We start from the raw sequence: 15726 nt of genomic DNA, 5'->3' as shown, positions 1-15726 counted from the left end.
GTATTCCATACCATGGGACGTCCCATCTAGTATAGGAACTAGGAAGGGGGGGTGGGGAATCGCCGCTCGGGGACTAGCTGGGTGCCGGTCGGCGGGTGGTGAGCAATTGCACTGCGCATCATTTGTACATTCCAATCCTTCCATTATTGCTGTTGTCATTTTATTAGTGTTATCATTATCATTATTCGTTTCTTCTTTTCTGTTCTATTAAACTGTTCTTATCTCAACCCATGGGTTTTGCTTCTTTTTCCCGATTTTCTCCCCGATCCCACGGGGGGGGGGGGGGGGGGGAGTGAGTGAGCAGCTGCGTGGTGCTTAGTTACTGGCTGGGGTTAAACCACGACAGCAAGTATAACTGACCAAGTTATATTTTGACAGCCAGCTGTTACCACCATCATATTCTGAGCTGGCAGCCACATGTTCTTACTGATGAACAAACAACAGCTTTCCAGGTAAGTGTACATACTCATACCATGAACTAAATACATTACACAGCAGAAAAGGGAGAAGATAGGAAAATGAGTATTGTATTGCAATATCCGTGTTACAAACACGTGTAACAGTATTGCATGACCCAGAGTGCATACTTGCAATAACATTTGTCTTTTTTATACTTTTAATGCTAGGTCTACCCTGAATTACAAATCACCAATGTTGTTGAAGCCAACCAGCCAGTTACGATCCAGAACTGGTGCAAGAAGGGGTGGAAGCAGTGCAATGGTCACCCGCATATCGTGGTTCCCTACAGGTGTTTGGGTGAGTGACTGAGTTTCAATCTTTTTTTTTCTTGCTCTTTGGATTTTCAGTCACTTCATGAAAAAGATAGAGAATCTACATAAATATCTTTTACATCTCTGTATTATCATATTTTCTGAGGTGGGTTTTGTCCAATTGTTCAGTGTTTTGGAACTGCATTAACTAGACAGAAAATACTCCTGCTCTTCACAATACTATTTTCATGAGTGACTGCAAACCAGGATTCTGCTTACTTGTCATTATCTGTTCTCTCCCCTCGTTTCCTCCCATATAGACATGCATGTGTTCACACAGTTCATGTTTTTTTTGTTCATAAGCTATCCATCGTTTCCTTAAATAAATACTCTCCCCCCCCATTATTTTTTTTAATATGTAGTACTTGGTCTCTTATTGTGAAAGACAATAGGAATCTGCTTTTATTGAAAGCAAGCAAAAGCTAGAATATAAATTCCGTTGTTTCTTTCTGCAGCTTTATTTTTGTAGCAGTTGCTTGCTATTCTCTCCTGTGTCCTTGGTGTTTTGAATCAATTCACCAATTTAAAAGGGAGGTTCAGTCCTTCATATTTTGTTAACCTTTACTTCTGTCAGCGTTCAGAAAACAGAATCATATTAATTTGTTGTTTTCATTAACATTCTAGGCATAACATTTTCTCAAGATTGTTCATGAGCTATTTAAATATGTTGCTTTACCACTGCCATTTGAATTGTGATAAATTGGCTGCCTAGTTTCATGTTTAAATGCTGGAATTCAGAGTTGGAACTTGCTTTTTGTCCTGGTTTCAGCTGGGGTAGAGTTAATTTTCTTCCTAGTAGCTGGTATAGTGTTAATGTTTTGGGTTCAGTATGAGAAGAATGTTGATAACACACCAATGTTGTCAGTTGTTGCTAAGTAGTGTTTATAGTAAGCCAAGGATTTTTCAGCTTCTCATGCCCAGCCAGTGGGAAGGCTGGAGGGGCACAAGAAGTTGGCACAGGGCAGAGCCAGGGCAGCTGACCCAAACTGGCCAAAAGGATATTCCATACCATGTGATGTCATGCCCAGGATATAAACTGGGGGGAGTTGGCCAGGTGTGTGGCAGATCGCTGCTTGAGAACTAACTGGGCATTGGTCAGCAAGTGGTGAGCAATTGCATTGTGCATCAGTTGTTTTGTATATTCCAGTTCTTTCATTATTATTGTCATTTTTATTATTATCATTATTATTTTCTTCCTTTCTGTCCTATTAAACTGTTCTTATTTCAACCTGTGAGTTTTACTTTTTTTTTTTTTTCCCCCGATTCTCTGCCCCATCCCACTGGGTGGGGGCAAAGTGAGCAAGCAGCTGTGTGGTACTTAGTTGCTGGCTGGGGTTAAACCACTACACTTTTCTACTAAGCCAGGGCAGCTAAAATGTGTGGAAAGCAACTCAGGCTAGTTATTCCATGAAGTAAATAATGAAAGAAATCCAGAAAATATGCAATCTTTGTAGAATTTTTGTTCATTTGTGTAGAATAGGTAAAACACATAGCACACCATCTGATGCCCAGGCAGTGAGTGTGCCAACTTAACAAAGATAGAACTGCAGAGTAACTAACAAGCATTGTACCACTATGGTCAAAGATGCCAAAAAACAGGTGTGCAAGATCTGTACTAAGAAATATCAGGGAAATTTTACTGTAAATTTTCTAGATCTGATGTTTGTTTGTATGGATATGAAATAGGTGTTTCTAGACCTGCAGTATATCATTGTTGATACTACTGTAGGTAAGAATGTCTAGTTTATTCTGAGCAAAAGTGTTCAAGGAGAACCCAAATTCCAGACTTTTGGTGGGGGGAAGGACCTGCCTCTAGTAATATGAATCCTGACTGCGGGAAGGAACCTGCTACTTTTTGTGTGTTTTCCAGACTTCTGGGTGAGTTGAGTTGGTCACTTTCACCAAAAGGGACATGCTCTTCTACCCACTTGTTGCTGTGTTTTCTTTAGTTTTCCATAGTCAAGATGAAAATACTAGCTGTCGATATACTTGCACAGCCAGATAAGCAACTTGTTAGAGGTGGGGCAGAACTGCAGTCTCACCTAGCTTCATCATGATATATTTGATCAGATTCCATGCAAGTGCACTTACACTGATTAGAGATGTGGCAGAAGAAGATCAGACTAGTGGAACTATAAAAACGTAATTTTTATTATTTATTGTATTGTCATCATAAGCAAAGCTTTGAATTATGATCAGGGAACTATTATGCTCAGGACTCTCTATACTTATGTAGATTTGGTCAGTGCCCTGGAGAACTTACAACCTAATTTAAGATAAAAGACAAAGTCATCACAAGAGCAAAAGAATATAAATTGGCCATGAATAAATTTAATCTGGAAATTATAAAGAAGTTTCTGCAAGAGTAAGGCGCTCCAACAGTCTTCTGGTAAAAGGAATAAGAAGTCTAGTAATTTAGAAGGAAGTTCACAGATTTATGAACAGGACTATATGCAGTTCCCTGCAGGAGTGAGGAACTGGACTTGGACTTTTAAGGCATCTTTCCTGAGTTGCAGTTTTGAATGAAAAATTATCAAGAGTTGAATGTCTGCTATCTTAGGTAGCAAGGTAAGCTTTGCTTGCTGGAGACAAAAATTTTAAAAGACATTTAAGCACCTCATGCCCATTTAATGCTTTGCCCTTAGGTCCTGTTTTCTATTTTAAAATTCTCCTATATGGTATTTTTTTGTCTGATTTCCTTGTAATTGAGGCTTATGCAGTTGTCTGCCAGTGTTTGTGTTTGTCATTCTCCTATCCTGCCATTCATCTTTTGACCCTGGCTGGAATAAAACTAATAGAAACAAAAGCTTTAGATACTGATGTTCCCAAGAGTTTACCGAGGGAAGAGTGGCCACACAATTACTTCCACTGGAGGAGAAGTAGTGAACATGGCCATTATCTGTCATTTCCTCTCTGCTTGTTGTGTAAGGTTAAAATTGGACTTTCTTCCATGTGGTGAAAGTGCATTAGAGGAGGAGGCTGGAGAAGTGGGTCACTTTCCCACATGTGAGGCTGGGAGTACAACCCATCATGGGAAGTCGGGCTTGCTTAGTACGCAGAAGCAGGATGTTCATCTGTTGCTTACGTTGTCCTCTCCTGTCAGCTCGCTGCCTTCATAGTGGTGAAGCTGGTCATGAGATGAACAGATCCTCTGAAAAGAGCAGAACAGAAGTCTTGAAGGGAAAAAAAGAGAAGTGTCGTTTGGCATTTTTAACAAAGACTGTTCATTTACTTTTCCTGTTGGACACCTACCCCTTTAATTTATTACTTTGATTTTTCTGTAGTCTAAAAGTTGCGGTCAAATACCTTGAATACTCTTGCTGCTTTGTATGTAGACTGGAGGCAGGGAGTTGATTGAATTCGGTCTGTCAGTTCCTCATAGCTTTGACAGATTATCTTTTTTAATAATTTTATGCAATACCTTGTTGAGTGTTGTGTTTTGTTTGTTGTTTGTTTTTTTTTTTTTTTTAATTTTGGTAGCTAATCTTGTAGCCTGCATGAGCAGCTCAGTATGAGGATACTGATTTTATTAATTATCACCATAAGCAGTACGACATCTGTCTCAGAGTACTTTTTCCTAAGTCTTATTTGTTAAGGAGTCCCGAGAGCTTTTTTTTTTTTTCCTTCTTTGTCTCCTGGTAATACTTCTTCAGTGTTAAAAGATAAATTTTTTAAAAGTTGGATCTTGCCTGTCAGCTCTGCATGTGCCTCAGCTATTCTTGGTGTGGTAGCTGCTAGCAGGCAATTTCAGAAGGCAAGCATCGGTAGTGCCTATTCCTCAGTACTGTTAGTGCAAGTAGACCACCATTAAGTCTATTGACTCTGGTAAAATTAAGATGCCAAAAGAGAATTTGGCAGTGGGCAGCTGATTGCAGAGTTGAGTCTGGTGTGAGAATCACTTTCAGTATCTTTAGTCAGCTTATGGTTTCTTCTATCTTGACATTTGTTTTCCACAGAGGTGAGAAACAGCGAGTGACAGAAATGTGTCTGCGTTCAGGCTAGAGCATCTTCACGGTCCATTTGCAACCCAGTCTTCAGCCAAGGCTTTGGGACATGTAGAGAGCATATCGCTACAGCACTTGGCTGCTCCATGAGATTTTTCTCTTTCAGGCGCGTGCATGATGGTAGTTACTGTAGCTGTTTGTAGCAGTATACTTTAGTAATAGCGATCAGATTTATTACATTACACAGCTTCATATTTTCTTAAGTGGATGCGACTAAAGCATAAAAGCAGTAATTTAAATAAGGCAAAATGAAAGCGCCTTATTTGAGTCAGCCATGTGTCTTTGTAGTGACCACATAAAGATACCCCCCAAAAATGTTATAATTGAACCCAAAGAAGAAAAGCATTACTGATTTTATTTAATTTTAAGATACAATTTTGTGCCTGTGTGCAGGGCTTGGCAATGTTCTTGAAACTGCAAGCTTTGAGAAAATGTTCTTCTGCAATAGATCTGATTTACCGACGTATTCATTGCATGCTTCCAGGGGCACCGGGGATTACTGTACAGTTTCAGTTCATTGAAGAGGGGAAACTTCTTGTGAAACGAGAGTTGTTGAGTAAATTTTAGTTACCTTTCTGAACACACTGAAGGCATTTGCCTTAAAACTATCTTTATTTTTATCTTCCTGCTTTCAGAAAATGACATCTTCCAGTGTGTGCTTACTGTGGCTTGAAGCTCTGTTAGCCACTTAACGACAGAAATAGGAATCTAGGCAGATACTTAGGTCTCTTGAATAATGGTGTCAGACTGCTGTCTTCAGGGGGGAAAAAAAAAATCTGGGATTTGAGGCAGGGGGGTTAGTAATACAAGGACTAAAGGGTTAAATTATGCTATTTGAGTGAGGAGTGTGCTGCTTAACAGAGCCATGAATGTGTTTGGGTGCTCAGGCAAAGATGAGCCATGAGATGTGCTGGTGGAAGAGTGAAGATCTGCAGCACTTCACATGGTGTTGGATGTGCATGCTGGCATACTCACACCTGCAGCATGCAAAAGCAGGTGCTTTTAAGACTGAGCACTCTAAAATGGTGACAGTAAGCTTGCTGTGGGGCACTGCTGCAGGGTTTCATCAGGCTGTGCCAAAAAGCCCATGATTTCCACTTTGTTTTATGGAAACTGTTCTTGAAAAATACCTGGCTGCAAACCTGGGCTTGTTAATGTTGGAGGGAGATCTGCCACCAGCTGCAGCAGGAGGGTGGGATTTCTGCCTGTGCTGGGCAGTATGGGCAATAAGCAGTTCTGCTTTTCTCTCTCCTCTCTCCACTTCTTGCCTGAGGAAAAGCAGCTGGTGAATTTGTACAGTGTGGGCTGTGAAATGAGGTATTTCACTCTGTGTTCCCGGCTGGCAACGGAAAGGGTATCTTTGTCCCAGTGCCACGATTCTTTGAATACCTTTGATAAATGTATGGCTATACTTTCCTGAATAGATGACATTTCATTTACTGTTGGTGAAATACACCCCAGCCTAGCTGCTCATTGTGCACCGTAGCCCTGGAGAGAGAGGTGAAGCTGAATTATGCAGATATTCGTGGATCAGTATGTGGACATGGCAGACAAACTCTGAGGTGTGGTAAAGGGAAATTACCAGGGCATTGATTAACTGCACTGTGTAAAGTGCTTGCTTGCATACTCACATATGACTCTGTTTCATTATCCTGTTAATGTATGCTGCCAAGCACTATATTCAGACAGTGTTTGAAGGATCCAGATGTATTGGAATATCATTATGTGTGTAGCCTCTGTCAGTCAAAACATGATTACTTGCAATCATTTGTTCATAAACAAGTGGATTAGGTTATATGACAAGTATATTTTACTGTTTGGTTATGTAGTGAAAAGCTGGCTTCTGTTTCTGGTTTTAACAAAAACATCTTTGAAAATATTTATTAACTTGTCATAACAGCTTGTAAAGTTAACCACTTGTTGATATCAGAAGAAAAGGCATACTCAAGTTTTGATACGCATGGCTAGCCAATTATACCAAAGAAAACACCAAGGTTATGCCTGGAATTAATCATTTAAATAGAGATATATGTAATGGACAGTTCTTTTGGTTAATCTGGTAGTTTACCTGCGATTTTGATTGTGGGATTTTTTCACACAAGCATGTAAAATGCCTGTTTACTTCTACTACATGGTACGTGCATTTTTTTTTTTTTTTTTTTTCCTCAGCTCACTGTCTAGTGCACCTATTTCTGATTGCAATGGCAAAGCTTCTCTTCCGGATACTTTGGAAGTGCTTTCCATTGGCTTTTCCATGCAGTGCCTAATAAACAGAATGACATAAATAATTATCTTGGAGTTTTCCTGTCCCTGCTAGTTTAGCTATCCCCCTCCAGCTTGCCTCAGTCTCGACTCAGCCATGCGAGTGATGCAGACAAGCCTCACACCACATTCTTTTCCTAAAATAAAAAATGCACTTAGTTTCAGCCTACACAACTACATCATGTCTAGTTTTTCTGACAGTGCTAGCTGACAAGGAGGAGAGGATCACCAAAAATACTGACAATCCAAATGGCTTAGTGAGGAATCACAGGTAGAGAAATACTAGGCGCAATGAAAGGCATAACCGTTCATTGGGGGAAATATTTCATCTCTCTTTGCTCCCTCACAGACAATATTCCTGCCCACTAGTGGTATTTTTGGTATAGTGCTGGTGGGCAGATGAGAAAGCCCTGCCTGCACAGGCTAGGCACATTTTTTGGTGAAACTGCAGGTGCTGCAGGGATAATGAGGTGTCCTAATACACTGGATTCTTTCCACTGCAGCAAGGCCTTGGCAGGTGCTCCCTAGCCAGGTCCCTGCCCAGGTCCAAAACTGTGTTTGGCTGCACATTGGCAGCACTTCTGTGTTGTGCTGGCAGTCAGAGTTTTCTCCTGTTTCTGCACCCTCTCGGCTGAGCTAATTGTGGCAAGCTTCTAGGGCCCCAATTCTTGAAGTGTATTCTTATATGCGCTTCTGTGCAGCAATGTAATTAAGAGCATGCCCTGACATGCTTCATTAAATAGAAGTGGTTTTCTGTTATACCTGAAGTCTGTTGGCCCAAATTTTATGGTCAGCTTCCGTAATAGAGAAAAAAGTGGCTGTTAAGCATCAGTTGGGTTACTGATCATTAGTACAAACAATAATGAGTTTATCTTTTTATTATAATTCTAAGCAGCTGTATTGTCTCATGGTTTATAACTGTGTCTTTCCAAGTATTTTCTTCACAGAGCAAGACTGTATAAACCTTTAAAGTGGCCTTTAGTATGTTTCAGGGGACAAAGTATCATCAGCTGGAGGAAGAGGTGGGGAGTGGGCAGAGAAATCCTGAATGAGATCGCCCACCAGTAGCATGAAAACTTCCTCAGGCAGTTACGGATCTGTTTCTGGAGGCTTCCACCTCCTCACTTGAGCCAAACATCGGTTCAGCTGTTGGTTTAGCCAAATCCTAGCTGAAAGCATGGAAACTTTGAAGCAAAGAGATCAAGCAAAATTAGCATTCTGGTGGTGGCCAGAATGTACCTTACCAGAATGTAAATGTAAAAAGGCTTATTTTTGTATAATAAGCCCAGAAGAAGAAATAAATCTGAACTTGCGTATTTCTGTGCATTTTTAGGCTGTACATATGTTTTACTTGTTTGATGACTGCAGTAGGGTTTTAATAAGAAAAGAATTTGTGGAACAGGTCACAACACAAAAACTTTGAGATCTTGAACATAATAGCTCTGCTGATCTACTCCTAAAGCAGTAAAAGAATTCCTTATAGGTAAACATTGAAAATGAGAGGTTTCTTTGTCTCTTTACAATGGACAAAGGAAATCAGAACAGGTGGTGTATACACTTCGGGAACAGCTTACAGGAAGCAGCCACTGATATGTGAAAGCGTTCACACCTATCTGTTAAGGACAGCATTACAAATTGCAGTAAATACTGTTTCTATTTTTTTTTTCCTAAATGTTTAGAAGCTTGGAAAGATAAGTCACTTTTCTGCTTGAATGGCCAATGCTAACGGCACTTGAGTTTTCTGTCTCTTGTAACTGTCCAGGCTATCCGAGTGCGTCAGGGATTAAAAGCAGCATGTTCCTGCTTTTTCTGCAGTGCTTTATATAAAACGAGTTAACCACAAAAAGTGCTGAAAGAGTATTAGTAAGGTTAAAAAGAGCTCAAAAATTAGGAAAGGGGGAAGCTAAGGTAGCCTCCTGACCATAATTCGACCCTTCCTGTGCAAGAGGTAGCAGGGAGGCTGCAGTTGTGGGGCAGCCCCATCTGCCTGCCTTGTCCCACTGTGTGTGCCTGAACGAGCTATTCGGTGTTTTCTTCTGACCTCCTGGCTCGGCCTCTCCCACAGCCTTAGTTACAGCTTGCCACTCAAATCCTGCCTGAAGACAAAACTAATTTTCCTCTCAGAAGTTTTCCTAACCTTACCTGAGCACTTTGGAGACACAAGTTTAGTTTTGTAAAGGTCATGAGGGTGAGGAGTGTCAACCCTAGTTTGTAGTTGGAAGGCTGGAGGAAGGCTGGGGTGAAGCTTCAAAACCAAAAGTATCTGTTGATAGTCGGGCTCCAAATTGTGAAGTGCTTGAAACAGCATTTATGTGTACGCGTGCATATGTACGTGTGCACACAAGGATTCTTTATGAAGCATATTTGGTTTTGATAGATGTGTGCATTCACGGACGCACACAACCTGTGAGTGATGCGTAAAGCCACTGCGTAAGTTTCATAGCTTGTTCATTGTATGCATCTAGCTTTTGCAACAGACAAACCAGGAACTTTTCATCCAAGCATCTTTGTAGTGCATAGAGCTGATTCTTTTCTTTTTTTTTTTTTTTTTTTTTTGTGTGTGTGTTTCCCTCAACATAGAGTACTTAATTTTGCAATGGGAGAATTCTGCTAATTAAAGTGTCTTGTTTGCTTAGCCTTTTAGGAAGGAAAGATGGGGAGAGGGAGAGGAAGGAAGTGTACATCTTACCACATGTCATTAAATTGATTTGCATATGAAGCATCTTCCCACAGATTTCTATCACCTAACTGAAAGCAGTGGTAAGATCTCATGCTAAATACATTGTGGTCTCAGAGGAGGATTGAATGTTGCCAACAGATTTGATGCAGTTGTTAACTGAAAAGGAAGAGTCAGTGATGGGAATCACTGGATATTTCTAAAAAGGTGCTAGGGAAGATCCTGGAAATGCATTTCACTAAGCCTGTTTGGGGTAGGGGGTGGTGCTTTTTTGCAGTGTTGAACACCTAGGAATATTGAACTTGTCAGTGAGTATGATATTGAGCAGGAGGCTCTTTCAGGTTTTTTTTTTGTTTGTTTGTTTGTTTTGGTTTTTTTTTAAAGGAGTAGTTAGACAAATGGATAGTGTGTCTACTTTGATTTTTCAGAAAGAATTTGACATGGTCCATTACCAGAAGCTATTAAAGAAATTAATCTACCATGGAATAGAAGAGAAAACTCCGCTGTGGCTAAATAAGAAGAAAGATTAAAAAAAGGCAGGAATTAATGGTCCATCCTCAAGGTGGAGAAAGGTCACCAGTAGAATCTCAAGGGATCAGTTCTTGTGCCTGTGACATTCAAAATATTTGTGGTTTGGAAAAGAGGGTAAATTGTGAGGTGACCCATTTGATGATGACACTAAGTTGTTCAAGGTAGAATTGATAAAGGCAAACCATGAAGAATTTCAGATGGGTCTTTGATATTGGTTGACTGGAGGTAAAATGGCAGGCAAAAATTGATGTAGTAAAGACAGTGTACATGGGAGAAGCAGAAAATAAATTAATCTTTTATTAGTGTATACAGTGAAACTGTTGAGTAGCCTCTAACTTCTCAGGACTGAGACCTTGGGTATTCATAGCCCTGTGGAAACATAGGTTCGTTAGTGCCAAAAAGCAGTGTTAGGGATTATTAGCAAAGGAATGGGGAACCATACCACTGTGTCAGTTATGGACTTACCTGTATTTGTGAACACTTTGTGCAGTTCTGGTCTTCCTCCTAAGTATATAGTAGAAACTGAAGAGTTTGAACAGTGATGGTGAGTGCCTGAAGTATGACATGGCGCTCCTGTAGAAGAAGTGACACAGTAGATTAGAACATTCCAGCATAGAAAGGAAGATGCCTGGAGGCTCTGACAGTGCTTTGCAAAGTCATGAGTAGCTTGGAGAAGATGGATGAGGAATGGTCATTCACCCTGTCTTTCACGATGAGACCTCAGGTTACCAAATGAGACTAGCAGGCTTCAGGCTCCAAGCAAACAGAAGTCATTGCATAGCTGTATATTTTGTTGCACGGTGTGTGTATTGGCTCCTCATCGCTCTGCCACAGTGTCTTGTGGATGCTGAGGACCTACAAAGGTTCAAAGCCCAACAGGACAGTTCACTACAGGATAACTCATCAGGTGTTATGGACCTTAGTCCTGTGTCTGTGGAGGTGGTGGTGAAACATTGTCTTGGGGAAATATGCTGCATGCTCTTCTACACTTTACACCCTTTTTTGATGTTGTGTTGTAGGTACCTGCTGTTGACCACTTTTGCTAAAAGTTTTTTTTGCGCTGAGATAGGCATTCTTGTGCTTACTTGGGTTCCTTTCCCGTATCAAAGAGTGCTTGTCATTGGACTTCTTAGCCCTGTCCCCTCTAACCTGCTGCTTTCCTGCTTTTCTGCATCTCTGAGGGCTGCTGCCCCTGTCCTGCTCTTCTTACCGAGTCTCTCTCTCACTTGAGGTGTTCCGGCCTTGCTGCCTTCTTTGACTCGCCAGGGACTACTGTCTTATCCAGTACCATTCCACTCAAGTCTCCTTGCCCCCAGGCACTGATATTTCTTCATCTCTCCTTTCCTTCTGAGTAATACTCTTCCTAGCTTGGCATCCGTCTCCTCCTCTCAGCACAGCCTCTTCTGCTTCCTCTCAGCATCCGCTATCCAAGCCAGTCTTAACTTGTGTCCGCTTCCCTGCTCTTCATCAGCTCTGCCATGCATCTCTCATCATCTTATTTCACATCTCCCTTGATGCTACCTGAGCCAGGCAGATACAGAGAGAGCCTGTGATCCTTCCTGGGAGCAAGGAGATCAGTCTGTTCCAGCACAAAGGCAAGGTAGCACTTAAGAGGGAAAAAAAAAAAAAAAATCCTTCTGTCACAGCAAAAACATGCTCTGTGTTCTGAGTGGTAAGGTGTTTGTGCACAGCTGTCAGTGCCTCATCAGGTGCAAAGAAAGGTATAATTTCCTCAACTTAGCTTCTATTTTCTGTTTTATTTTTCAACAAATTGCAATAAAATTTGCTTTATTAAAGTGTTCTTGATTATGACTGTTACAAACACAGACTGAGGGTTGTTTCTGATGTTAACTTCGAAGGAAGATCCTGTTGCTCTGTTTGTCAGATGACCTAACTGCTGTGAGATATTCTACTTAAAGCTTAGCTAAACTAATATGACTTTGTGTTGTATAACAAAAATGGTCATTGTTTTCCCCTTTGGTGGTATCTGATAAATGTTTTCAATGGTCTTTAATTTCATTTTTTCAGTGAAAAATGCAGATCTGTGATTCCATGTTTCCCTATAGCTGCATTTAATTCTTCCTCTAAAACAAACAAAAAAAACCAACAAAAAAACCCCCCACACCTTAAATCTTTAAGATATTTTTTTCCTCTCTACTATTTCTATCCTGTATGTGGCTTATAACATTGGATCAGCTGAAGATTTCTTTAGTGTTTATTTGAAGTCCATTATCTTGTAGGCAGGATGGAAGAACATTGTTGTCTCTTTTTTAAGTGCTGGTGTTGTTGTTCTTCCTGTGCATCAAATCCAACATTGCAACTGAATAAAACAGTGAAACTCAGAGTAATAGTGTTTCAAGTTTTGAAATCCAAAGGAGAAAAAGCTGCAGTATTGGACAGAACTTTGGGAAGGAGACTCTTGGTTATGAGTGATGCTGTTGAAACTGCATTTCCAAAGTCTTGTAGGAAAGTGGATTAGGCTTGTGACATGCTTTTAAAATACCCGTTTCTTGACTGAGGCTGCACTATCCTCTGTCCCATGTATGCAGGAAATAGCGAGCAAGGTACAATCCCACTTGACCGTTGCTTTGTGCAGAAGCAAATGGGTGAATGCTTTGGGAATGCTGGGTGTGTGGTTCCTTGGGTTTTGTCATTGAGTATGTCCGTTACTCCTTCTAGAGTCCCCATGGGTCTGGGAACAGCTGAACCACCTCTCATTGCATGAAACATAAATTAACAATGCTTCCAGGGTATCAGCAGCCTCTCGACAAAAGCTGTTACTGTGCACCTTGAGTTGTATGTTATGCCCATGCTGGTTTTGGGGTTTTTTTTTCATTACTTTCCACAGTATTACTGTGTCCATGTAATTTAGAGGTGGCCTTGCATTTAAGCTCTGCCACTTTGAATTTCAGTTCTGAAGTGGTTTCTAGATTTGGTATTTTTCTGTGTCACAATACTTTCACCAAGACATCAGAATTACTTTTCATGAAAAATGTGTTTGTTTTTTAAATAGCACAGTAAAATGGTTCTTAATTTGTTAACCATAGCAACAAAATAAAAAAGAAATAAATATAAATGTACTATAACCAACAGTATATGTATTAGTTTTTTATTGTCGGAGTGCTGGTTTGAATTAATGTCCGTATTTGTCTTTTTAATTTAGGCAGGCAAAACCCTGTATTTAGTGATTTAAGTGGCTTTCTGTGAAAGGTATTTTGTCCTTCATTAAGAGACTTTAGACAATTGTTTATAAATATGCCCTTTCATTCTCAACCTTAGTGGATAGCCTGTCTTTTGGGGAACGTTTGTGTCAGAGAGTTCATCTGTAACCTTGGAGAAGTGTTTGCAAAACGGCTTTCAGTAAGTGTAGGAAAGAACTTGGTTAATTTTCAGTGAAGTATTTCTCATGTAGGGCACATTGCCCTTCAGGCAAAGAGGACCGATAAAGCTAGTACTTACGATGTGACAGCGCATTGCCCCAGCGTTTATCTGCCCTCAAAGGATAAATTGTCCATAACTGGCGTGGGGAGACATGGCAGCATTACAGGGCTGTGCTTGAAGTGCTGGAAGTTGCTCAGGTCTAGCACATGTTCATTCATCAGACCTCATTGCTGACAGCCTTGGGATGAAGAAGAGGTATGGCCTCGTGTTGGCCAGGCTCAGACCCAGCAGTATTCCCATGAAATGGCAAGCTGGGATTCAAGGGCTGCAGGGCTGCGTCCACGGAGCTGTGCTGGGATGACACCAGCCATCTTCCTGCTGGATGGATTGCTGTGCTCAGAGCGTGTCCCTAGGGAAAGAGTTATGGCACTTCATGCTTGTGTAAACATCCGAAATCTTTGCAAGATGAACGTGCTGACATTTGAAGGTCAAACATGCTTCAACACTTTCAGTTCCTTACCCACAAGCACAGGCATCTTTATCATGCAAGCAGAAATTCCCTTTGGGTTCCTTTCTCTTTCACATGAAAGCTTATACTTGTGGTTGATGCTAAAAACTGTGTAACAGGAGACATTTTGTGTTCAAATGTAGGGTTTTATTTTCTCGTGGAAAACTTCTGCAATGGAAAACAACAGGTTGAGAATGGTTATATACAATTTGTAAGAACAAAGCATCCATTAACCATCTAGGAATTCAGGTTTTGATGAACGTAGATACTTGTTTCTCTCTGAAATTGGAAAAGCAGGCTATTTCTAGTATGCTTGTCATGGGATCAGTGGCAACAGAAACCCAAGAACTTCCTCATGCAGTTGAATTTGGTGTTGGGTTTTTTTTTTTAATAGAACTGACCCAAATTCAATTCTTACTTTCGATGACTTGTTTTGGTTTTTTGTGGGTGTTTTGTGGTGTGGTTATTTTTTTTCCAAGTTTGCTTCCCTTGAAGCTCTTCAAATTTGGACACATGGTTTGTCAACAGCCCTGAAGACTGAAAGCTGAGCAGACTATGACTAGCAGTCCTCTATCCGACCCCTCTTCTAAAAGAAGTGGAACAGTAGTGTATTTTTTTAAGGAACCATTTTGACTGTGTGTGAGATTTTTGTTCTTGGAAAGCTGTGTGGAGGTCAGGCAGGGGGGTGAGTGGTCAGAATGGGGTGGATCGTCTGAGGAGCTGCCAGCTTGGCCCCGGGAAGCCAGAGGGCCCATGGTGGGGAGGCTGTTACTTCCCTCCTACCTTCATCTGCCTGCTTGCCAGTCTTGTCTGCCCTGTTAGTGTAGGAGGTATCACATGTTTTTGTAGTTTACTCATCCTTGTTATAGGAAGCTAAAGTGGTAGCTTTATGGTACCCAGGGGTAGGAATGCACTGTCATTCACTTACCAAAGCAAGCATCTGATGGGATTGTCTGGGTGGGGTTTTTTTAATCCTGTGCTTGCATTTATTTATTTATTCTCCATGAGAAGACTTGCACTGGTTTTATTTGAAAGGGGCTGTACTCTACTCTTCTCCACATCTGCCTTCATGGGATTAAAAATTAAGAAACATGCCAGTGTAGGGCAGTTACAAAGTGATGGAAGTGAAAAATCTGGTTCTGCAGAGCAGTTGTGCATGGCCAGTTTGGTTTTAAACTTCCTAGACTTGATCTATTTATGCGTAGATCATACCAGCGTAATACTTAATAATACCCACAGCCTGCTTGTTAACAAAAATAAAACTAATAGCTTTAATACTTCGTTAGCTTGAAGAATTGCTGCTGATTTACTGATTACAGTAGTCTTTCAACATGAGTGGTTTCATCTGTATTAGTGAATGTATGAGCAGTTCCGCATTTTGCTTTTGCTGTGAATTTAAATTTTATTCAGACATTTTGAACTTTCTTACTGACCTTCAGGTTGAGAAATAATAGTAGGGTTTTTCCGTATGTTCAGAATCATGTGGAAACTTGTCTTAATGATCACTAAGGGAACTTAAAGGGGAATTAGCTCCAGTTAAGTATGTGAACCTGAAGCTAATACAAAGTACTTTGGTTTTAGCAGAACATACGA

General features: G+C 40.7%; 1 protein-coding gene across 4 annotated transcripts in view; it reads left to right on the top strand.

The window, feature by feature from the left end:
* Positions 1-15726, top strand: part of LOC115343587 (amyloid beta precursor protein) — a 243124-nt gene that overhangs the window by 81215 nt on the left and 146183 nt on the right. For all 4 annotated transcript variants that reach the window (XM_030019716.1, XM_030019719.2, XM_030019718.2 and 1 more), the window contains exon 3: positions 627-756. In XM_030019716.1, coding sequence (XP_029875576.1) covers positions 627-756 — 130 coding nt within the window. The remainder of the gene's footprint in view (positions 1-626; positions 757-15726) is intronic.

The sequence above is a fragment of the Aquila chrysaetos genome, chromosome 7 (genome assembly GCF_900496995.4).
Source record: "Aquila chrysaetos chrysaetos chromosome 7, bAquChr1.4, whole genome shotgun sequence".
NCBI lineage: Eukaryota > Metazoa > Chordata > Aves > Accipitriformes > Accipitridae > Aquila > Aquila chrysaetos.
Note: the sequence above shows the minus strand (reverse complement) of the source record. Positions and strands in the feature narration are given on the sequence as shown.